Below are 26,111 nucleotides of genomic sequence, written 5' to 3'. Positions count from 1 at the left end.
TATTGGCTATTATAAACTGTGTGGTTCAATCCCTGAATGCTGATTGGCTGACAGCCATGGTATATCAGACCGTATATCACAGGTATGACAAAATATACATTTTTACTCCTCTAATTACGTTGGTAACCAGTTTATAATAGAAATAAGGCACCTCAGGGGTTTGTGATATATGGCCAATATACCACGGCTACGGGCTGTGTCCAGGCACTCCGCGTTTAATCGTACCCAAGAACAGCCCTTAGTCGTGGTATATTGGCCATATATCACACCATATATCACACCCCTCGGGCCTTATTGTTTAATTGAACTTTATTTTTGTAATCTTTATATTTTGATATTCCTCAATAAAATTACAATTCAGAAATCATGCATGTACACTGAACGAAAATATAAACGCAACATGTAAAGTGTTGGTCCCATGTTTCATGAAAGATCCCAGAAAGGTTTATGTGGGCAGAACAGAACAGGGATTGCAGACTGCATAGCTCAGTGGGGGGGGTTCTATGGCTCCATTATCATGTGTGGGTCTCTGAGCCGAGTGCGTTAGTGTGTTAGCAGTACTTGAACAAGAGACGGAAGAGGAAACCGGACCCATCTGCTGTCGTATTGGTGTCTATGGAAGAGCCACCCTGTTAAGCAGAATGTAACTGATCCCCCCCCCAATGGTAAACGGCCTGAGTTGAACTATTTGTCTTGTTTTGACATTATCGATCATAGTCTGCTGCTGGAAAAAACAAACGTGTTCTGGCTTTACACCCCCTGCTATAAAAAGTTACCTGTCTAACGGAACACAGAGGGTGTTCTTTAATGGAAGCCTCTCCAACATAATCCAAGTAGAATCAGGAATTCCCCAGGGCAGCTGTCTAGGCCCCTTACTTTTTTCAATCTTTACTAATGACATGCTACTGCCTTTGAGTAAAGCCCGTGTGTCTATGTATGCAGATGACTCAACACTATACACGTCAGCTACTACAGCGACTGAAATGACTGCAACACTTAACAAAGAGCTGCAGTTAGTTTCAGAGTGGGTGGCAAGGAATAAGTTAGCCCTAAATATTTCTAAAACTAAAAGCATTGTATTTGGAACAAAACACTCACTACACCCTAAACCTCAACTAAATCTTGTAATAAATAATGTGGAAATTGAGCAAGTTGAGGAGGCTAAACTCCTTGGAGTAACCCTGGATTGTTAACTGTCATGGTCAAAACATATTGATGCAGTAGTAGTTAAGATGAGGAGAAGTTTGTCTATAATAAAGCTCTGCTCTACCTTCTTAACAACACTATCAACAAGGCAGGTCCTACAGGCCCTAGTTTTGTCGCACCTTGAATACTTTTCAGTCGTGTGGTCAGGTACCACAGAAAAGGACTTGGGAAAATTGCAATTGGCTCAGAACAGGGCAACACGGCTGGCCCTCAGAACAGGGCAGCGCGGCTCAGAACAGAGCAGCATGGCTGGCCCTTAGAAGTACACAGAGAGCTAACATTAATAATATGCATGTCAATCTCTCCTGGCTCAATGTGGAGGAGAGATTGACTTCATCACTACTTATATTCATGAGAGGTATGTTGAATGCACCAACCTGTCTGTCTAAACTACTAACTCACAGCTCCGACACCCATGCATACCCCACAAGACATGCCACCAGAGGTCTCTTCACAGTCCCCAAGTCCAGAACAGACTGTGGGAGGCGCACAGTACTACATAGAGCCATGACTACATGGAACTCTATTCCACAATATTACATAGAGACATGGCTACATGGAACTCTATTCCACCCTAACCCTGTTAGCTAACCCTTCCCCTAACCCTAACCCTGTTAGTTAACCCTTCCCCTAACCTTAACCTTATCCCTTATAGCTAACCCTTCCCCTAACCCTGTTAGCTAACCCTTCCCCTAACCTTAACCTTATCCCTTATAGCTAACCCTTCCCCTAACCCTGTTAGCTAAGCCTTCCCCTAACCCAGTTAGCTAACCCTTCCCCTAACATTAACCCTGTTAGCTAACCCTAACCCGGTTAGCTAACCCTTCTCCTAACCCTAACCATGTTAGGTAACCCTTCCCCTAACCCTGTTAGCTAACCCTTCCCTAACCCTAACCCTGTTAGCTAAACCTTCCCCTAACCCTGTTAGCTAACCCTAACCATGTTAGCTAACCCTTGCCCTAACCCTAACCCTTCCCCTAACCCTGTTAGCTAACCCTTCCCCTAACCCTGTTAGCTAACCCTTCCCCTAACCCTAACCCTGTTAGCTAACCTTTCCCCTAACCCTACCCTTGTTAGCTAACCCTAACCATGTTAGCTAACCCTTCCCCTAACCCTGTTAGCTAACCCTTCCCCTAACCCTAAACCCTGTTAGCTAACCCTTCCCCTAACCCTAACCATGTTAGCTAACCCTTCCCCTAACCCTGTTAGCTAACCCTTCCCCTAACCCTAACCCTGTTAGCTAACCTTTCCCCTAACCCTACCCCTGTTAGCTAACCCTTCCCCTAACCCTGTTAGCTAACCCTTCCCCTAACCCTGTTAGCTAACCTTTCCCCTAACCCTGTTAGCTAACCCTTCCCCTACCCCTAACCCTGTTAGCTAACCTTTCCCCTAACCCTAACCCTGTTAGCTAACCTTTCCCCTAACCCTGTTAGCTAACCCTTCCCCTAACCCTAACCCTGTTAGCTAACCTTTCCCCTAACCCTGTTAGCTAACCCTTCCCCTAACCCTAACCCTGTTAGCTAACCTTTCCACTAACCCTAACCCTGTTAGCTAACCTTTCCCCTAACCCTAATCATGCTAGGTAACCTTTCCCCTAACCCTTCCCCTAACCCTAACCCTGTTAGCTAACCCTTCCCCTAACCCTAACCATGTTAGGTAACCTTTCCCCTAACCCTAACCATGTTAGCTAACCCTTGCCCTAACCCTAACCCTGTTAGCTAACCCTTCCCCTAACCCTGTTAGCTAACCCTTCCCCTAACCCTAACCATGTTAGCTAACCCTTCCTCTAACCCTGTTAGCTAACCCTTCCCCTAACCCTGTTAGCTAACCTTTCCCCTAACCCTACCCTTGTTAGCTAACCCTAACCATGTTAGCTAACCCTAACCCTGTTAGCTAACCCTTCCCCTAACCCTGTTAGCTAACCCTTCCCCTAACCCTGTTAGCTAACCCTTCCCCTAACCCTAACCATGTTAGCTAACCCTTCCCCTAACCCTGTTAGCTAACCCTTCCCCTAACCCTAACCCTGTTAGCTAACCTTTCCCCTAACCCTACCCCTGTTAGCTAAACCTTCCCCTAACCCTGTTAGCTAACCCTTCCCCTAACCCTAACCCTGTTAGCTAACCTTTCCCCTAACCCTGTTAGCTAACCCTTCCCCTAACCCTAACCCTGTTAGCTAACCTTTCCCCTAACCCTGTTAGCTAACCCTTCCCCTAACCCTAACCCTGTTAGCTAACCTTTCCCCTAACCCTAACCCTGTTAACTAACCTTTCCCCTAACCCTGTTAGCTAACCCTTCCCCTAACCCTGTTAGCTAACCTTTCCCCTAACCCTACCCTTGTTAGCTAACCCTAACCATGTTAGCTAACCCTAACCATGTTAGCTAACCCTAACCCTGTTAGCTAACCCTTCCCCTAACCCTGTTAGCTAACCCTTCCCCTAACCCTGTTAGCTAACCCTTCCCCTAACCCTAACCATGTTAGCTAACCCTTCCCCTAACCCTGTTAGCTAACCCTTCCCCTAACCCTGTTAGCTAACCTTTCCCCTAACCCTACCCCTGTTAGCTAACCCTTCCCCTAACCCTGTTAGCTAACCCTTCCCCTAACCCTAACCCTGTTAGCTAACCTTTCCCCTAACCCTGTTAGCTAACCCTTCCCCTAACCCTGTTAGCTAACCCTTCCCCTAACCCTAACCCTGTTAGCTAACCCTTCCCCTAACCCTAACCATGTTAGCTAACCCTTCCCCTAACCCTGTTAGCTAACCCTTCCCCTAACCCTAACCCTGTTAGCTAACCTTTCCCCTAACCCTACCCCTGTTAGCTAACCCTTCCCCTAACCCTGTTAGCTAACCCTTCCCCTAACCCTGTTAGCTAACCTTTCCCCTAACCCTGTTAGCTAACCTTTCCCCTACCCCTAACCCTGTTAGCTAACCTTTCCCCTAACCCTAACCCTGTTAGCTAACCTTTCCCCTAACCCTGTTAGCTAACCCTTCCCCTAACCCTAACCCTGTTAGCTAACCTTTCCCCTAACCCTGTTAGCTAACCCTTCCCCTAACCCTAACCCTGTTAGCTAACCTTTCCACTAACCCTAACCCTGTTAGCTAACCTTTCCCCTAACCCTAATCATGCTAGGTAACCTTTCCCCTAACCCTTCCCCTAACCCTAACCCTGTTAGCTAACCCTTCCCCTAACCCTAACCATGTTAGGTAACCTTTCCCCTAACCCTAACCATGTTAGCTAACCCTTGCCCTAACCCTAACCCTGTTAGCTAACCCTTCCCCTAACCCTGTTAGCTAACCCTTCCCCTAACCCTAACCATGTTAGCTAACCCTTCCTCTAACCCTGTTAGCTAACCCTTCCCCTAACCCTGTTAGCTAACCTTTCCCCTAACCCTACCCTTGTTAGCTAACCCTAACCATGTTAGCTAACCCTAACCCTGTTAGCTAACCCTTCCCCTAACCCTGTTAGCTAACCCTTCCCCTAACCCTGTTAGCTAACCCTTCCCCTAACCCTAACCATGTTAGCTAACCCTTCCCCTAACCCTGTTAGCTAACCCTTCCCCTAACCCTAACCCTGTTAGCTAACCTTTCCCCTAACCCTACCCCTGTTAGCTAAACCTTCCCCTAACCCTGTTAGCTAACCCTTCCCCTAACCCTAACCCTGTTAGCTAACCTTTCCCCTAACCCTGTTAGCTAACCCTTCCCCTAACCCTAACCCTGTTAGCTAACCTTTCCCCTAACCCTGTTAGCTAACCCTTCCCCTAACCCTAACCCTGTTAGCTAACCTTTCCCCTAACCCTAACCCTGTTAACTAACCTTTCCCCTAACCCTGTTAGCTAACCCTTCCCCTAACCCTGTTAGCTAACCTTTCCCCTAACCCTACCCTTGTTAGCTAACCCTAACCATGTTAGCTAACCCTAACCCTGTTAGCTAACCCTTCCCCTAACCCTGTTAGCTAACCCTTCCCCTAACCCTGTTAGCTAACCCTTCCCCTAACCCTAACCATGTTAGCTAACCCTTCCCCTAACCCTGTTAGCTAACCTTTCCCCTAACCCTACCCCTGTTAGCTAACCCTTCCCCTAACCCTGTTAGCTAACCCTTCCCCTAACCCTAACCCTGTTAGCTAACCTTTCCCCTAACCCTGTTAGCTAACCCTTCCCCTAACCCTGTTAGCTAACCTTTCCCCTAACCCTGTTAGCTAACCTTTCCCCTAACCCTAACCCTGTTAACTAACCTTTCCCCTAACCCTGTTAGCTAACCCTTCCCCTAACCCTAACCCTGTTAGCTAACCTTTCCCCTAACCCTGTTAGCTAACCCTTCCCCTAACCCTGTTAGCTAACCTTTCCCCTAACCCTAACCCTGTTAGCTAACCTTTCCCCTAACCCTACCCCTGTTAGCTAACCCTTCCCCTAACCCTGTTAGCTAACCTTTCCCCTAACCCTGTTAGCTAACCTTTCCCCTAACCCTGTTAGCTAACCCTTCCCCTAACCCTGTTAGCTAACCTTTCCCCTAACCCTGTTAGCTAACCCTTCCCCTAACCCTAACCCTGTTAGCTAACCCTTCCCCTAACCCTGTTAGCTAACCTTTCCCCTAACCCTAACCCTGTTAGCTAACCTTTCCCCTAACCGTAACCATGTTAGGTAACCTTTCCCCTAACCCTGTTAGCTAACCCTTCCCATAACCCTGTTAGCTAACCTTTCCCCTAACCCTAACCCTGTTAGGTAACCTTTCCCCTAACCCTAACCCTGTTAGCTAACCTTTCCCCTAACCCTGTTAGGTAACCTTTCCCCTAACCCTAACCCTGTTAGCTAACCTTTCCCCTAACCCTAACCCTGTTAGCTAACCTTTCCCCTAACCCTATCCCTGTTAGGTAACCTTTTCCCTAACCCTAACCCTGTTAGCTAACCTTTCCCCTACCCCTGTTAGCTAACCTTTCCCCTAACCCTGTTAGCTAACCTTTCCCCTAACCCTACCCTTGTTAGCTAACCCTAACCATGTTACCTAACCCTTCCCCTAACCCTGTTAGCTAACCCTTCCCCTAACCCTAACCCTGTTAGCTAACCCTTCCCCTAACCCTAACCATGTTAGCTAACCCTTCCCCTAACCCTGTTAGCTAACCCTTCCCCTAACCCTGTTAGCTAACCTTTCCCCTAACCCTACCCCTGTTAGCTAACCCTTCCCCTAACCCTGTTAGCTAACCCTTCCCCTAACCCTGTTAGCTAACCCTTCCCCTAACCCTGTTAGCTAACCTTTCCCCTAGCCCTGTTAGCTAACCCTTCCCCTAACCCTGTTAGCTAACCTTTCCCCTAACCCTAACCCTGTTAGCTAACCTTTCCCCTAACCCTGTTAGCTAACCCTTCCCCTAACCCTAACCCTGTTAGCTAACCTTTCCCCTAACCCTAACCCTGTTAGCTAACCCTAACCCTGTTAGCTAACCCTTCCCCTAACCCTGTTAGCTAACCTTTCCCCTAACCCTAACCCTGTTAGCTAACCTTTCCCCTAACCCTGTTAGCTAACCTTTCCCCTAACCCTAACCATGTTAGGTAACCTTTCCCCTAACCCTGTTAGCTAACCTTTCCCCTAACCCTAACCCTGTTAGGTAAACTTTCCCCTAACCCTAACCCTGTTAGCTAACCTTTCCCCTAACCCTAACCCTGTTAGCTAACCTTTCCCCTAACCCTAACCCTGTTAGCTAACCTTTCCCCTAACCCTAACCCTGTTAGCTAACCTTTCCCCTAACCCTGTTAGCTAACCTTTCCCCTAACCCTAACCCTGTTAGCTAACCTTTCCCCTAACCCTAACCCTGTTAGCTAACCTTTCCCCTAACCCTAACCCTGTTAGGTAACCTTTCCCCTAACCCTAACCCTGTTAGGTAACCTTTCCCCTAACCTTGTTGTTTTCAATCTTCCAGTCCATTTTGGCCCGTTGACACAAACCCAGGGTTGAGTAGTTGATAAATATACATGACTTTCGTCAAAAAATAAATTAACTGCACAGAATCTGAAAGATATAGTAATTCTCTGTTGAGGAAAATTATTTAAAAAATATGTAAATGTTTGTTTTCATGTAGTAGGATGCCGACGTTAGCGCTGTTAGCATTCCCATAGACTCAACATGGATGGTTAGCTAGCTAGCGTTTTTAGACTATTCAATCAAAAGCCGAAGCGTTACAGATTCCGCAATAGAAATGTAAAGATCATTTATGATTGAGACAAAATATTACGTGACTGCAGTCTCAGCTAAAGCATGAACATTGCCTTTAAAATTCATTCACGCTGTAAAGGCTGAATATCCACAATGCGGATTGAATTAAGCCCTCTATTAAATTAGAGTTATCCACACCAGCCTGGTCTCATAGACTAGACATTACATAGCAAACTTAAATCCGGGACTCTTATATATGCTATGTTTGGTATGGTTACATAAGACAGATGATTACAAACTCAAGTTGGATGGCTGGGCATACAATGTGAATATCTAGCATCCCAAAGGTTGCAAATTCTAATCTCCTCAAAAACAGCTTTAGCTAATTAGCAACTTTCCAACTACTTACTACTTTTTAGCTACTTTGCAACTACTTAGCATGTTAGCTAACCCTTCCCCTAACCCTAACCCTGTAAGCTAACCGTTGCCCTAACCTTAACCTTATCCCTTATAGCTAACCCTTCCCCTAACCCTAACCCTGTAAGCTAACCCTTGCCCTAACCTTATCCCTTATAGCTAACCCTAACCCTAACCGTGTTAGCTAACCCTTCCCCTAACCCTAACCCTGTTAGCTAACCCTTCCCCTAACCCAGTTAGCTAACCCTTCCCCTAACCCTGTTAGCTAACCCTAACCCTGTTAGCTAACCCTTCTTTTAACCCTAACCATGTTAGCTAACCCTAACCATGTTAGCTAACCCTTTCCCTAACCCTAACCCTGTTAGCTAACCCTTGCCCTAACCCTAACCCTGTTAGCTAACCTTTCCCCGAACCCTAACCTTGTTAGCTAACCCTTCCCCTAACCCTAACTTTGTTAGCTAACCCTAACCCTAACCCTGTTAGCTAACCCTTCCCCTAACCTTATCCCTTATAGCTAACCCTAACCCTAACCCTGTTAGCTAACCCTTCCCCTAACCCTAACCCTGTTAGCTAACCCTTCCCCTAACCCAGTTAGCTAACCCTTCCCCTAACCCTGTTAGCTAACCCTAACCCTGTTAGCTAACCCTTCTTTTAACCCTAACCATGTTAGCTAACCCTAACCATGTTAGCTAACCCTTTCCCTAACCCTAACCCTGTTAGCTAACCCTTGCCCTAACCCTAACCCTGTTAGCTAACCTTTCCCCGAACCCTAACCTTGTTAGCTAACCCTTCCCCTAACCCTAACTTTGTTAGCTAACCCTTCCCCTAACCCTAACCCTGTTAGCTAACCCTTCCCCTAACCTTAACCTTATCCCTTATAGCTAACCCTCCTCTAACCCTAACCCTGTTAACTAACCCTTCCCCTAACCCTGTTAGCTAATCCTTCCCCTAACCCTGTTAGCTAACCCTTGCACAGTCTGTTTTGTTTAAACTACTTACTACTTTTTAGCTACTTTGCAACTACTTAGCATGTTAGCTAACCCTTCCCCTAACCCTAACCCTGTAAGCTAACCCTTGCCCTAACCTTAACCTTATCCCTTATAGCTAATCCTTCCCCTAACCCTAACCCTGTAAGCTAACCCTTGCCCTAACCTTATCCCTTATTGCTAACCCGAACCCTAACCCTGTTAGTTAACCCTTCCCCTAACCCTAACCCTGTTAGCTAACCCTTCCCCTTCCGCTAACCCAGTTAGCTAACCCTTCCCCTAACCCTAACCCTGTTAGCTAACCCTAACCCTGTTAGCTAACCCTTCTCCTAACCCTAACCATGTTAGCTAACCCTAACCCTGTTAGCTAACCCTTCCCCTTCCGCTAACCCAGTTAGCTAACCCTTCCCCTAACCCTAACCCTTCCCCTAACCCTAACCCTGTTAGCTAACCCTTGCCCTAACCCTAACCCTGTTAGCTAACCTTTCCCCGAACCCTAACCTTGTTAGCTAACCCTTCCCCTAACCCTAACTTTGTTAGCTAACCCTTCCCCTAACCCTAACCCTGTTAGCTAACCCTTCCCTTAACCTTATCCCTTATAGCTAACCCTCCTCTAACCCTAACCCTGTTAGCTAACCCTTCCCCTAACCCTGTTAGCTAATCCTTCCCCTAACCCTGTTAGCTAACCCTTGCACAGTCTGTTTTGTTGAAATGTTGTTATTGTATCACTAGGTGAGTTGGTTGTGTTTTATCTGTTGTATGTGAGTTGCTTCTCATTTAGATAAACGTCTGTGATTGTTTTGGTTCTTTTCAAACATTTCAATGGTCGAACTTTGTGAACAAGGCTGCACGCGATTTCTGTTAAATCGTGCCGCCAATGGCAATGTCTGTTGATATCCACTAGGGGGAGCCAGAGTAGCTTACCAAGCAAGAGGAGTCTTGGGTAGTTGATATACACTAGGGGGAGCCAGAGTAGCTTACCAAGCAAGAGGAGTCTTGGGTAGTTGATATACACTAGGGGGAGCCAGAGTAGCTTACCAAGCAAGAGGAGTCTTGGGTAGTTGATATACACTAGGGGAGCCAGAGTAGCTTACCAAGCAAGAGGAGTCTTGGGTAGTTGATATACACTAGGGGGAGCCAGAGTAGCTTACCAAGCAAGAGGAGTCTTGGGTAGTTGATATACACTAGGGGGAGCCAGAGTAGCTTACCAAGCAAGAGGAGTCTTGGGTAGTTGATATACACTAGGGGGAGCCAGAGTAGCTTACCAAGCAAGAGGAGTCTTGGGTAGTTGATATACACTAGGGGGAGCCAGAGTAGCTTTACCAAGCAAGAGGAGTCTTGGGTAGTTGATATACACTAGGGGGAGCCAGAGTAGCTTACCAAGCAAGAGGAGTCTTGGGTAGTTGATATACACTAGGGGAGCCAGAGTAGCTTACCAAGCAAGAGGAGTCTTGGGTAGTTGATATACACTAGGGGGAGCCAGAGTAGCAAGAGGAGTCTTGGGTAGTTGATATACACAAGCAAGAGGAGTCTTGGGTAGTTGATATACACTAGGGGGAGCCAGAGTAGCTTACCAAGCAAGAGGAGTCTTGGGTAGTTGATATACACTAGGGGGAGCCAGAGTAGCTTACCAAGCAAGAGGAGTCTTGGGTAGTTGATATACACTAGGGGGAGCCAGAGTAGCTTACCAAGCAAGAGGACCCTTGGTTAGTTGATATACACTAGGGGGAGCCAGAGTAGCTTACCAAGCAAGAGGAGTCTTGGGTAGTTGATATACACTAGGGGGAGCCAGAGTAGCTTACCAAGCAAGAGGGGTCTTGGGTAGTTGATATACACTAGGGGGAGCCAGAGTAGCTTACCAAGCAAGAGGAGTCTTGGGTAGTTGATATACACTAGGGGGAGCCAGAGTAGCTTACCAAGCAAGAGGAGTCTTGGGTAGTTGATATACACTAGGGGGAGCCAGAGTAGCTTACCAAGCAAGAGGACCCTTGGGTAGTTGATATACACTAGGGGGAGCCAGAGTAGCTTACCAAGCAAGAGGGGTCTTGGGTAGTTGATATACACTAGGGGGAGCCAGAGTAGCTTACCAAGCAAGAGGAGCCGAGGCACCTCTGTTTGACAGGCTAGAGACAATGTTTGAACTTCCAGATCTGGTGTTATATGCCTATTTACAAATGCTAGCTACTTGTCAGGCTAGTCTGGAGTTCCGTTCTGCTTTACGACACTACTTTTAAGCCACAGAAGCAAAAAATGTCTTTTTTAAATTGTAATTGATAGAGCTTGAAATGCTATTCCTACTCAGGAGGAGAAGAAAACAAAGACTGAGAAAATGTCCAGTTCATCCACTGAACCCTACAAGAGAGGACGATGGAGAGAACAAGTCTCTTGTCCAACCGATGTGAAGCATTGACGCAGGGAAAGACATTTTCAATACTTTCGGATGTCGGTTGCTAGATTTCACGACTTACTTCAGCTGTTTGTCCTTCACATCTCCCACGAGAGAACTCACAGCTTGCCCGTAAGTGCTGCAGTGTAGAGCAGAACAGAACAGAACAGAATAGAATAGAACAGTGTAGAACAGAGCAGAATAGAATAGAACCCGTAAGTGCTTCAGAAAGGCTGTCTGTAACACTGTGTTTTATTTGGCGAGTGGCAGCACACAGAAAAGTATCGCTGCGAGTTATATCTCATCTCTACAGTTTGTGCCATCACCGCGGAAGTTTGCATGTCCTGAAGGAGGATTCTGTTGCTTATCCCTTCAACGGCACAAATTGGCAGAGATTTTGGGGATCGTTCGAATGATCCGTTTTGTGGAGGTACGTACTGTCTACGGAAAACCTGTTCGGATCCGAGATACGACATCACTACAACCACAAGGGCTTTTTCTCCTAATGGCGTTGCAAGGTACCGATATCCAGGTAAGATAGGCTGGCAGTCTGCGATACAAGGTACCGACTATATGCAGGTAAGATAGGCTGGCAGTCTGCGATACAAGGTACCGACTATATGCAGGTAAGATAGGCTGGCAGTCTGCGATACAAGGTACCGACTATATGCAGGTAAGATAGGCTGGCAGTCTGCGATACAAGGTACCGACTATATCCAGGTAAGATAGGCTGGAAATCTGCGATACAAGGTACCGACTATATGCAGGGAAGATATAAATACTTGGGACTATATACATATGACTTAATACATGTGACTATTTTGTATTTGGAAAGTATTCAGACCCCTTGACTTTTTCCACATTTTGTTACGTTACAGCCTTATTCTAAAACTGATTTTTAAAAATTATCCTCAGTAATCTACACACAATACCCCATAATGACAAAGCAAATACTAATGACAAAGCGAAAACAGGTTTTTAGAAATGTTTGCAAATGTATTTAAAAAAACAGAAATACCTTATTTATGTAAGTATTCAGACTCTTTGCTATGAGACTCAAAATTTAACTCAGGTGCATCCTGTTTCCATTGATCATAATTGAGATGTTTATACAACTTCAAGATTTGGAAAGGTACACACCTGTCTATATAACGTCACTGTGCATGCAGTTCACTGTGCACGCCAGAGCAAAAACCATTTCATGAGGTCAAAGGAATTGTCCGTAGTGCTCCGAGACAGGATTGTGTTGAGGCACAGATCTGGGGAAGGGTACCAAAATATTTCTGCAGCATTGAAGGTCCCCAAGAACACAGAGGCCTCCTTCATTCTTAAATGGAGGAAGTTTGGAGCCACCAAGACTTCCTAGAGATGCCCACCCGGCCAAACTGAGCAATCGGGGGAGAAGGGCCTTGGTCAGGGAGGTGATGAAGAACCTGATTGTCACTCTGACAGAGCTCTAGAGTTCCTCTGTGGAGATGAGAGAACCTTCCAGAAGGACAACCATCTCTGCAGCACTCCACCAATCAGGCCCTTATGGTAGAGTGGCCAGACGGAAGCCAGTCCTCAGTAAAAGGCGCGTGACAGCCCGCTTGGAGTTTGTCAAAAGAAACCTAAAGACTCTCAGACCTCTCAGAGAAACAAAATTCCTTGGTCTGATGAAACCAAGATGGAACTATTTGGCCTGAATGCCAAGCGTCACGTCTGGAGGAAACCTGGCACCATCCCTACGGTGAAGCATGGTGGTGACAGCATCATGCTGTAGGGATGTTTTTCAGCAACAGGGACTGGGAGACTAGTCAGGATCGAGGGAACGATGAACAGAGCAAAGTACATAGAGATCCTTGATGAAAACCTGCTCCAGAGCAGTCAGGACCTCAGACTGTGTCGAAGGTTCACCTTCCAACAGGACAACGACCCTAAGCACACAGCCAAGACAACGATCGAACACCTGGAGAAAACCAAAAATAGCTGTGCGGCAACGCTCCCCATCCAACCTGACAGAGCTGGAGAGGATCTGCAGAGAAGAATGGGAGAAACTCTCCAAATACAGGTGTGCCAAGCTTGTAGCATCATACCAAAGAAGACTTCAGGCCGTAATCGTTGCCAAAGGTGCTTCAACAAAGTACTGAATACTAAATGTAGATGTGATGTTTCAGTTTTATTTATTTTTTAGATTTGCAAACATTTCTAAAAAACTGTTTTTGCTTTGTCATTATGGGGTATTGTGTGTAGATTGATGTGGGGGAAAAATATATATTTTAGAGTAAGGCTGTAACGTTAAAAAGTGTGGAAAAAGTCAAGGGGTCTGAATACTTCCCGAATGCATTGTAATTATTATTGATTCTTATTATTCCATATTCTCCAGTGACTGGACATTTGCCAATAAAACGGAGGGAAGTGGAGGCAGGTTCTCTCTTCGTCTTAATCTCACAAGGATGAGCCTTCTCTCTGCGTTTCCATCTTGGCAGCCCAAATATGGTGGTTAGGTCGGACTCCAACTTACATTGGCACACACACTGTTCAGTTGGGATGCAGAAAAACCCTCGGAAATTCCAGGGTGTGGATACCAGGGTTGGGGTGAATTCCAAATTGGATTTTAAATTCTAAATAAAGTTCTGGAATTCAAGCAAGAAGTTCACTTTGGAATTGAATTTGAATTGCAGCAATCAACCCTCCAAAAGTGGAATTGATTTGGAATTTAAATTGGAATTGTAAAAGAACATCATCACTGGAATGGAATTGGAATTTAGACTATCTGAATTGGAATCGAATAAGAACCATCCTTCGGTTGGAATTGAGTTAGAATTTAGACTGTCTGAATTGTGATTTAATTAAAATGGTTAGATAAAAACATCCTTCGGTTGGGATTTAGTTATAATTTAGACTGTCTGAATTGTGATTAAAATGGTTAGATGAAAACATCCTTGGAATGGAATTGGAATTTATAATGTTAAAACATGAATTGTATTATAACTGTGCAAACATCTAGTTACTGGAATTTATTTATCATTGAAATTGAATGCAAACTTTGTTTAAAAATCAATCAAATAATTATAATAATTAATAATTCTATTCTATTACTGTATATAACGGGGAGTGGGGTGTAGTCTGTCATTATGGCGGCAGGCAGCCTAGTGGTTAGAGCGTTGGACTAGTAACTGAAAGGTTGCTAGATTGAATCCCTGAGCTGACAAGGTACAAATCTGTCGTTCTGCCCCCTGAACAAGGCAGTTAACCCCACTGTTCCCCGGTAGGCCGTCATTGTAAATAAGAATTTGTTCTTAACGGACTTGCCTAGTTAAGTAAGGTAAAACGGTGTAATTTAGGTCAACTATCCCTTTTGTATGGTGGAAAAAGTCAAATTACACTGAGTTTTTTACTCAATTATTCTGTATTGTTTTACAATTCTACAATATATACCATTTAGCTGACATTTTAGTCAAAAGTGACAGACAATTATTCATATTTGACAGAAGGGTTTTCATTAACTTTCCCTCTGGGTTGACCCAGCAGATGGGTGTGTTTTTAATGTCATCAATCATTAATCTACAAAAGGGTCAGCTCACACAGCGTAGTAAATCACACAGTGTGGTAAATCACTCAGTGTGGTAGCTCAGTGTGGTAGCTCAGTGTGGTAGCTCAGTGTGGTAGCTCAGTGTGGTAGCTCAGTGTGGTAAATCACTCAGTGTGGTAGTTCAGTGTGGTAGCTCAGTGTGGTAGCTCAGTGTGGTAGCTCAGTGTGGTAGCTCAGTGTGGTAAATCACTCAGTGTGGTAGTTCAGTGTGGTAGCTCAGTGTGGTAGCTCAGTGTAGTAGCTCAGTGTGGTAGCTCAGTGTGGTAAATCACTCAGTGTGGTAGTTCAGTGTGGTAGCTCAGTGTGGTAAATCACACAGTGTGGTAGCTCAGTGTGGTAAATCACACAGTGTGGTAGCTCAGTGTGGTAGCTCAGTGTGGTAAATCACTCAGTGTGGTAGTTCAGTGTGGTAGCTCAGTGTGGTAAATCACTCAGTGTGGTAGCTCAGTGTGGTAAATCACTCAGTGTGGTAAATCACTCAGTGTGGTAGCTCAGTGTGGTAAATCACTCAGTGTGGTAGCTCAGTGTGGTAGCTCAGTGTGGTAAATCACTCAGTGTGGTAGCTCAGTGTGGTAGCTCAGTGTGGTAAATCACTCAGTGTGGTAGCTCAGTGTGGTAGCTCAGCGTGGTAAATCACTCAGCGTGGTAAATCACTCAGTGTGGTAGCTCAGTGTGGTAGCTCAGTGTGGTAGTTCACAGAGTGTGGTAGCTCACACAGTGTGGTACCTCAGTGTGGTAGCTCAGTGTGGTAGCTCAGTGTGGTAGCTCAGTGTGATAGCTCAGTGTGGTAGCTGTAGTGACTGTCCACAGCTCTCTGTCTCCTCCTCGTCATCATCAGCTGTGGTAAATGGCCTCTTCATCCTCAGTGTGGAAATCACCACCCTGGAGACAGACAGGTAGACACATTGGTAGCTCACCCTGGAGCTCAGTGTGGAAATTACCACCCTGGAGACAGACAGACAGACACATTACCACCCTGGAGACAGACAGAAATCACAGTGTGGTAGCTCAGTGTGGTAGCTCAGACAGAAATCACTCCACCCTGGTAGCTCAGTGTGGTAAATCACTCAGACAGACAGACACTCAGACAGACAGACAGACAGACAGACAGACAGACAGATCACTCAGTGTGACTCAGACAGGTAGACAGACAGACAGCTCAGTGTGACAAATCACTCAGACAGACAGACAGACAGACAGACAGACAGACAGACAGACAGACAGACAGACAGACAGACAGACAGACACATTCCTATCCTGGAGACAGACAGACACATTAACACCCTGGAGAGAGAGAGCTCAATCACAATATACTACAACCAGGGAGAGAGAGAGCTCTATCACAATATACTACAACCCTGGAGAGAGAGAGCTCTATCACAATATACTACAACCCTGGAGACAGACAGACAGACACATTACAACCCTGGAGACAGACAGATCACAATATACCAACCCGGGAGAGAGACAGACAGATCACAATATACTACAACCAGGAGACAGACAGACTATCACAATATACTACAACCCTGGGAGACAGACAGACACATTACAACCCTGGAGAGAGAGAGCTCTATCACAATATACTACAACCAGGGAGAGAGAGAGCTCTATCACAATATACTACAACCAGGGAGAGAGAGCTCTATCACAATATACTACAACCAGGGAGAGAGAGAGCTCTATCACAATATACTACAACCAGGGAGAGAGAGAGAGCTCTATCACAATATACTACAACAAGGGAGAGAGAGAGCACTATCACAATATACTACAACCCTGGAGAGAGAGCTCTATCACAATATACTACAACCCTGGAGAGAGAGAGCTCTATCACAATATACTACAACCCTGGAGAGAGCTCAATCACAATATATTACAACCCGGGAGAGAGCTCAATCACAATATACTACAACCCTGGAGAGAGAGAGCTCTATCACAATATACTACAACCCTGGAGAGAGAGAGCTCTATCACAATATACTACAACCCTGGAGAGAGAGAGCTCTATCACAATATACTACAACCCTGGAGAGAGAGAGCTCTATCACAATATACTACAACCCTGGAGAGAGAGCTCTATCACAATATACTACAACCCGGGAGAGAGAGAGCTCAATCACAATATACTACAACCCTGGGAGAGAGAGAGCTCTATCACAATATACTACAACCCTGGAGAGAGAGAGCTCTATCACAATATACTACAACCCTGGAGAGAGAGCTCAATCACAATATACTACAACCCGTCACTGTTACTAGCCGGCTACCACCCGGTTCTCTACCCTGAACCTTAGTCACTGTTACTAGCCGGCTACCACCCAGTACCCTGTCCTGAACCTTAGTCACTGTTAGCATGGCGCTTGTAACGCCAGGGTAGTGGGTTCGATCCCCGGGACCACCCATACGTAGAATGTATGCACACATGACTGTAAGTCGCTTTGGATAAAAGCGTCTGCTAAATGGCATATATTATTATTATTATTACTGTTACTAGCCGGCTACCACCCGGTTCTCTACCCTGAACCTTAGTCACTGTTACTAGCCAGCTACCACCCGGTTCTCTACCCTGAACCTTAGTCACTGTTACTAGCCGGCTACCACCCGGTTCTCTACCCTGAACCTTAGTCACTGTTACTAGCCGGCTACCACCCGGTTCTCTACCCTGAACCTTAGAGGCTGCCGCCCTATGTACATAGACATGGAACACTGGTCCCTTTAATAATGGAACACTGGTCACTTTAATAATGGAACACTGGTCCCTTTAATAATGGAACACTGGTCACTTTAATAATGGAACACTGGTCACTTTAATAATGGAACACTGGTCACTTTAATCATGGAACACTGGTCACTTTAATCATGGAACACTGGTCCCGTAGAGCAAAACGGAGAACGCCGTCGTGAGAGTCTGATCTTTCCATAGATGGATCATAATGATATGCCAAACCGTTCGGACGCTACAGGCAATTTGGTGAGAAGACCGATTTTAGGGACGGTCTGATAAACACTGCTCTAGCTCCGTTCACAGCAGAGGAGGAAGTGCGATATCGGCGGACACAGTAGATATCTGTTTGAGGATCTTTTAATTATGCTAATTATATTTCCGCGGGGGGCTTCGGACATCGACTCTAGGGGCTTCATTTATATTTCGGACTCTGACAGTGCTCATTCTAATTTTTCTATATTTCTTAACTTCTTTCTTTACATGTTTTGGATTTGCGTGTATTGTTTTATATTGTTAGGTATTACTGCACTGTTGGAGCTAGGAACATAAGCATTTAGTTAGATACTACTGCACTGTTGGAGCTAGGAACATAAGCATTTAGTTAGATACTACTGCACTGTTGGAGCTAGAACATAAGCATTTAGTTAGATACTATGTTGGAAGAACATAAGCATTTAGTTAGATACTACTGCACTGTTGGAGCTAGAATTTGGTTAGATACTACTGCACTGTTGGAGCTAGAACATAAGCATTTAGTTAGATACTACTGCACTGTTGGAGCTAGAACATAAGCATTTAGTTAGATACTACTGCACTGTTGGAGCTAGAACATAAGCATTTAGTTAGATACTACTGCACTGTTGGAGCTAGAACATAAGCATTTAGTTAGATACTACTGCACTGTTGGAGCTAGAATTTGGTTAGATACTACTGCACTGTTGGAGCTAGAACATAAGCATTTAGTTAGATACTACTGCACTGTTGGAGCTAGAACATAAGCATTTAGTTAGATACTACTGCACTGTTGGAGCTAGAACATAAGCATTTAGTTAGATACTACTGCACTGTTGGAGCTAGAACATAAGCATTTAGTTAGATACTACTGCACTGTTGGAGCTAGAATTTGGTTAGATACTACTGCACTGTTGGAGCTAGAACATAAGCATTTAGTTAGATACTACTGCACTGTTGGAGCTAGAACATAAGCATTTAGTTAGATACTACTGCACTGTTGGAGCTAGAACATAAGCATTTAGTTAGATACTACTGCACTGTTGGAGCTAGAACATAAGCATTTAGTTAGATACTACTGCACTGTTGGAGCTAGAATTTGGTTAGATACTACTGCACTGTTGGAGCTAGAACATAAGCATTTAGTTAGATACTACTGCACTGTTGGAGCTAGAACATAAGCATTTAGTTAGATACTACTGCACTGTTGGAGCTAGAATTTGGTTAGATACTACTGCACTGTTGGAGCTAGAATTTGGTTAGATACTACTGCACTGTTGGAGCTAGCATTTAGTTAGATACTACTGCACTGTTGGAGCTAGAATTTGGTTAGATACTACTGCACTGTTGGAGCTAGCATTTAGTTAGATACTACTGCACTGTTGGAGCTAGCATTTAGTTAGATACTACTGCACTGTTGGAGCTAGCATTTAGTTAGATACTACTGCACTGTTGGAGCTAGCATTTGGTTAGATACTACTGCACTGTTGGAGCTAGGAACATAAGCATTTAGTTAGATACTACTGCACTGTTGGAGCAAGCATTTAGTTAGATACTACTGCACTGTTGGAGCAAGCATTTAGTTAGATACTACTGCACTGTTGGAGCAAGCATTTAGTTAGATACTACTGCACTGTTGGAGCTAGGAACATAAGCATTTAGTTAGATACTACTGCACTGTTGGAGCTAGCATTTGGTTACATACTACTGCACTGTTGGAGCTAGCATTTAGTTAGATACTACTGCACTGTTGGAGCAAGCATTTAGTTAGATACTACTGCACTGTTGGAGCAAGCATTTAGTTAGATACTACTGCACTGTTGGAGCTAGAACATAAGCATTTAGTTAGATACTACTGCACTGTTGGAGCTAGAACATAAGCATTTAGTTAGATACTACTGCACTGTTGGAGCTAGAATTTGGTTAGATACTACTGCACTGTTGGAGCTAGAACATAAGCATTTAGTTAGATACTACTGCACTGTTGGAGCTAGAACATAAGCATTTAGTTAGATACTACTGCACTGTTGGAGCTAGAACATAAGCATTTAGTTAGATACTACTGCACTGTTGGAGCTAGAACATAAGCATTTAGTTAGATACTACTGCACTGTTGGAGCTAGAATTTGGTTAGATACTACTGCACTGTTGGAGCTAGAACATAAGCATTTAGTTAGATACTACTGCACTGTTGGAGCTAGAACATAAGCATTTAGTTAGATACTACTGCACTGTTGGAGCTAGAACATTTTAGTTAGATACTACTGCACTGTTGGAGCTAGAACATAAGCATTTAGTTAGATACTACTGCACTGTTGGAGCTAGAACATAAGCATTTAGTTAGATACTACTGCACTGTTGGAGCTAGAATTTGGTTAGATACTACTGCACTGTTGGAGCTAGAACATAAGCATTTAGTTAGATACTACTGCACTGTTGGAGCTAGAACATAAGCATTTAGTTAGATACTACTGCACTGTTGGAGCTAGAACATAAGCATTTAGTTAGATACTACTGCACTGTTGGAGCTAGAACATAAGCATTTAGTTAGATACTACTGCACTGTTGGAGCTAGAATTTGGTTAGATACTACTGCACTGTTGGAGCTAGAACATAAGCATTTAGTTAGATACTACTGCACTGTTGGAGCTAGAACATAAGCATTTAGTTAGATACTACTGCACTGTTGGAGCTAGAATTTGGTTAGATACTACTGCACTGTTGGAGCTAGAATTTGGTTAGATACTACTGCACTGTTGGAGCTAGCATTTAGTTAGATACTACTGCACTGTTGGAGCTAGCATTTGGTTAGATACTACTGCACTGTTGGAGCTAGCATTTAGTTAGATACTACTGCACTGTTGGAGCTAGCATTTAGTTAGATACTACTGCACTGTTGGAGCTAGCATTTAGTTAGATACTACTGCACTGTTGGAGCTAGCATTTGGTTAGATACTACTGCACTGTTGGAGCTAGGAACATAAGCATTTAGTTAGATACTACTGCACTGTTGGAGCAAGCATTTAGTTAGATACTACTGCACTGTTGGAGCAAGCATTTAGTTAGATACTACTGCACTGTTGGAGCAAGCATTTAGTTAGATACTACTGCACTGTTGGAGCTAGGAACATAAGCATTTAGTTAGATACTACTGCACTGTTGGAGCTAGCATTTGGTTACATACTACTGCACTGTTGGAGCTAGCATTTAGTTAGATACTACTGCACTGTTGGAGCAAGCATTTAGTTAGATACTACTGCACTGTTGGAGCAAGCATTTAGTTAGATACTACTGCACTGTTGGAGCTAGCATTTGGTTAGAAACTACTGCACTGTTGAAGCTTGCATTTAGTTAGATACTACTGCACTGTTGGAGCAAGCATTTAGTTAGATACTACTGCACTGTTGGAGCAAGCATTTAGTTAGATACTACTGCACTGTTGGAGCAAGCATTTAGTTAGATACTACTGCACTGTTGGAGCTAGGAACATAAGCATTTAGTTAGATACTACTGCACTGTTGGAGCTAGCATTTGGTTACATACTACTGCACTGTTGGAGCTAGCATTTGGTTAGATACTACTGCACTGTTGGAGCTAGCATTTAGTTAGATACTACTGCACTGTTGGAGCTAGCATTTGGTTAGAAACTACTGCACTGTTGGAGCTAGCATTTAGTTAGATACTACTGCACTGTTGGAGCTAGAATTTGGTTAGATACTACTGCACTGTTGGAGCTAGCATTTAGTTAGATACTACTGCACTGTTGGAGCAAGCATTTAGTTAGATACTACTGCACTGTTGGAGCAAGCATTTAGTTAGATACTACTGCACTGTTGGAGCTAGGAACATAAGCATTTAGTTAGATACTACTGCACTGTTGGAGCTAGCATTTGGTTACATACTACTGCACTGTTGGAGCTAGCATTTGGTTAGATACTACTGCACTGTTGGAGCTAGCATTTAGTTAGATACTACTGCACTGTTGGAGCTAGCATTTGGTTAGAAACTACTGCACTGTTGGAGCTAGCATTTAGTTAGATACTACTGCACTGTTGGAGCTAGAATTTGGTTAGATACTACTGCACTGTTGGAGCTAGCATTTAGTTAGATACTACTGCACTGTTGGAGCTAGCATTTAGTTAGATACTACTGCACTGTTGGAGCAAGCATTTAGTTAGATACTACTGCACTGTTGGAGCTAGGAACATAAGCATTTAGTTAGATACTACTGCACTGTTGGAGCTAGCATTTGGTTACATACTACTGCACTGTTGGAGCTAGCATTTAGTTAGATACTACTGCACTGTTGGAGCAAGCATTTAGTTAGATACTACTGCACTGTTGGAGCAAGCATTTAGTTAGATACTACTGCACTGTTGGAGCTAGCATTTGGTTAGAAACTACTGCACTGTTGAAGCTTGCATTTAGTTAGATACTACTGCACTGTTGGAGCAAGCATTTAGTTAGATACTACTGCACTGTTGGAGCAAGCATTTAGTTAGATACTACTGCACTGTTGGAGCAAGCATTTAGTTAGATACTACTGCACTGTTGGAGCTAGGAACATAAGCATTTAGTTAGATACTACTGCACTGTTGGAGCTAGCATTTGGTTACATACTACTGCACTGTTGGAGCTAGCATTTGGTTAGATACTACTGCACTGTTGGAGCTAGCATTTAGTTAGATACTACTGCACTGTTGGAGCTAGCATTTGGTTAGAAACTACTGCACTGTTGGAGCTAGCATTTAGTTAGATACTACTGCACTGTTGGAGCTAGAATTTGGTTAGATACTACTGCACTGTTGGAGCTAGCATTTAGTTAGATACTACTGCACTGTTGGAGCAAGCATTTAGTTAGATACTACTGCACTGTTGGAGCAAGCATTTAGTTAGATACTACTGCACTGTTGGAGCTAGGAACATAAGCATTTAGTTAGATACTACTGCACTGTTGGAGCTAGCATTTGGTTACATACTACTGCACTGTTGGAGCTAGCATTTGGTTAGATACTACTGCACTGTTGGAGCTAGCATTTAGTTAGATACTACTGCACTGTTGGAGCTAGCATTTGGTTAGAAACTACTGCACTGTTGGAGCTAGCATTTAGTTAGATACTACTGCACTGTTGGAGCTAGAATTTGGTTAGATACTACTGCACTGTTGGAGCTAGCATTTAGTTAGATACTACTGCACTGTTGGAGCTAGCATTTAGTTAGATACTACTGCACTGTTGGAGCTAGCATTTAGTTAGATACTACTGCACTGTTGGAGCTAGCATTTGGTTAGATACTACTGCACTGTTGGAGCTAGGAACATAAGCATTTAGTTAGATACTACTGCACTGTTGGAGCAAGCATTTAGTTAGATACTACTGCACTGTTGGAGCAAGCATTTAGTTAGATACTACTGCACTGTTGGAGCAAGCATTTAGTTAGATACTACTGCACTGTTGGAGCTAGGAACATAAGCATTTAGTTAGATACTACTGCACTGTTGGAGCTAGCATTTGGTTACATACTACTGCACTGTTGGAGCTAGCATTTAGTTAGATACTACTGCACTGTTGGAGCAAGCATTTAGTTAGATACTACTGCACTGTTGGAGCAAGCATTTAGTTAGATACTACTGCACTGTTGGAGCTAGAACATAAGCATTTAGTTAGATACTACTGCACTGTTGGAGCTAGAACATAAGCATTTAGTTAGATACTACTGCACTGTTGGAGCTAGAATTTGGTTAGATACTACTGCACTGTTGGAGCTAGAACATAAGCATTTAGTTAGATACTACTGCACTGTTGGAGCTAGAACATAAGCATTTAGTTAGATACTACTGCACTGTTGGAGCTAGAACATAAGCATTTAGTTAGATACTACTGCACTGTTGGAGCTAGAACATAAGCATTTAGTTAGATACTACTGCACTGTTGGAGCTAGAATTTGGTTAGATACTACTGCACTGTTGGAGCTAGAACATAAGCATTTAGTTAGATACTACTGCACTGTTGGAGCTAGAACATAAGCATTTAGTTAGATACTACTGCACTGTTGGAGCTAGAACATAAGCATTTAGTTAGATACTACTGCACTGTTGGAGCTAGAACATAAGCATTTAGTTAGATACTACTGCACTGTTGGAGCTAGAACATAAGCATTTAGTTAGATACTACTGCACTGTTGGAGCTAGAATTTGGTTAGATACTACTGCACTGTTGGAGCTAGAACATAAGCATTTAGTTAGATACTACTGCACTGTTGGAGCTAGAACATAAGCATTTAGTTAGATACTACTGCACTGTTGGAGCTAGAACATAAGCATTTAGTTAGATACTACTGCACTGTTGGAGCTAGAACATAAGCATTTAGTTAGATACTACTGCACTGTTGGAGCTAGAATTTGGTTAGATACTACTGCACTGTTGGAGCTAGAACATAAGCATTTAGTTAGATACTACTGCACTGTTGGAGCTAGAACATAAGCATTTAGTTAGATACTACTGCACTGTTGGAGCTAGAATTTGGTTAGATACTACTGCACTGTTGGAGCTAGAATTTGGTTAGATACTACTGCACTGTTGGAGCTAGCATTTAGTTAGATACTACTGCACTGTTGGAGCTAGAATTTGGTTAGATACTACTGCACTGTTGGAGCTAGCATTTAGTTAGATACTACTGCACTGTTGGAGCTAGCATTTAGTTAGATACTACTGCACTGTTGGAGCTAGCATTTAGTTAGATACTACTGCACTGTTGGAGCTAGCATTTGGTTAGATACTACTGCACTGTTGGAGCTAGGAACATAAGCATTTAGTTAGATACTACTGCACTGTTGGAGCAAGCATTTAGTTAGATACTACTGCACTGTTGGAGCAAGCATTTAGTTAGATACTACTGCACTGTTGGAGCAAGCATTTAGTTAGATACTACTGCACTGTTGGAGCTAGGAACATAAGCATTTAGTTAGATACTACTGCACTGTTGGAGCTAGCATTTGGTTACATACTACTGCACTGTTGGAGCTAGCATTTAGTTAGATACTACTGCACTGTTGGAGCAAGCATTTAGTTAGATACTACTGCACTGTTGGAGCAAGCATTTAGTTAGATACTACTGCACTGTTGGAGCTAGCATTTGGTTAGAAACTACTGCACTGTTGAAGCTAGCATTTAGTTAGATACTACTGCACTGTTGGAGCAAGCATTTAGTTAGATACTACTGCACTGTTGGAGCAAGCATTTAGTTAGATACTACTGCACTGTTGGAGCAAGCATTTAGTTAGATACTACTGCACTGTTGGAGCTAGGAACATAAGCATTTAGTTAGATACTACTGCACTGTTGGAGCTAGCATTTGGTTACATACTACTGCACTGTTGGAGCTAGCATTTGGTTAGATACTACTGCACTGTTGGAGCTAGCATTTAGTTAGATACTACTGCACTGTTGGAGCTAGCATTTGGTTAGAAACTACTGCACTGTTGGAGCTAGCATTTAGTTAGATACTACTGCACTGTTGGAGCTAGCATTTGGTTAGATATTACTGCACTGTTGAAGCTAGCATTTAGTTAGATACTACTGCACTGTTGGAGCTAGCATTTGGTTAGATACTACTGCACTGTTGGAGCTAGCATTTGGTTAGATACTACTGCACTGTTGGAGCTAGCATTTGGTTAGATACTACTGCACTGTTGAAGCTAGCATTTAGTTAGATACTACTGCACTGTTGGAGCTAGCATTTGGTTAGATATTACTGCACTGTTGGAGCTAGCATTTGGTTAGATATTACTGCACTGTTGGAGCTAGCATTTGGTTAGATATTACTGCACTGTTGGAGCTAGCATTTGGTTAGATATTACTGCACTGTTGGAGCTAGGAACATAAGCATTTGGTTAGATATTACTGCACTGTTGGAGCTAGCATTTGGTTAGATATTACTGCATTGTTGGAGCTAGCATTTGGTTAGATACTACTGCACTGTTGGAGCTAGGAACATAAGCATTTGGTTAGATACTACTGCACTGTTGGAGCTAGCATTTGGTTAGATACTACTGCACTGTTGGAGCTAGGAACATAAGCATTTGGTTAGATACTACTGCACTGTTGGAGCTAGGAACATAAACATTTGGTTAAATACTACTGCATTGTTGGAGCTAGCATTTGGTTAGATACTACTGCACTGTTGGAGCTAGCATTTGGTTAGATATTACTGCACTGTTGGAGCTAGCATTTAGTTAGATACTACTGCACTGTTGGAGCAAGCATTTAGTTAGATACTACTGCACTGTTGGAGCAAGCATTTAGTTAGATACTACTGCACTGTTGGAGCTAGGAACATAAGCATTTAGTTAGATACTACTGCACTGTTGGAGCTAGCATTTGGTTACATACTACTGCACTGTTGGAGCTAGCATTTGGTTAGATACTACTGCACTGTTGGAGCTAGC

General features: G+C 43.7%; 1 protein-coding gene across 1 annotated transcript in view; it reads right to left on the bottom strand.

Annotated features, from left to right (window-relative positions):
* Positions 1 to 15,540: 15,540 nt before the first annotated feature.
* LOC124006915 (solute carrier family 46 member 3-like) overlaps positions 15,541 to 26,111 on the bottom strand; it is a 35,575-nt gene continuing 25,004 nt past the window's right edge. Inside the window, exon 5 of the mRNA XM_046317105.1 lies at positions 15,541 to 15,682. Coding sequence (XP_046173061.1) covers positions 15,541 to 15,682 — 142 coding nt within the window. The remainder of the gene's footprint in view (positions 15,683 to 26,111) is intronic.

Source organism: Oncorhynchus gorbuscha, linkage group LG20, assembly GCF_021184085.1.
Source record: "Oncorhynchus gorbuscha isolate QuinsamMale2020 ecotype Even-year linkage group LG20, OgorEven_v1.0, whole genome shotgun sequence".
Taxonomy (NCBI): domain Eukaryota; kingdom Metazoa; phylum Chordata; class Actinopteri; order Salmoniformes; family Salmonidae; genus Oncorhynchus; species Oncorhynchus gorbuscha.
The sequence above is the reverse complement of the archived record's forward strand: the minus strand, read 5'-3'. Positions and strand labels throughout refer to the sequence as shown.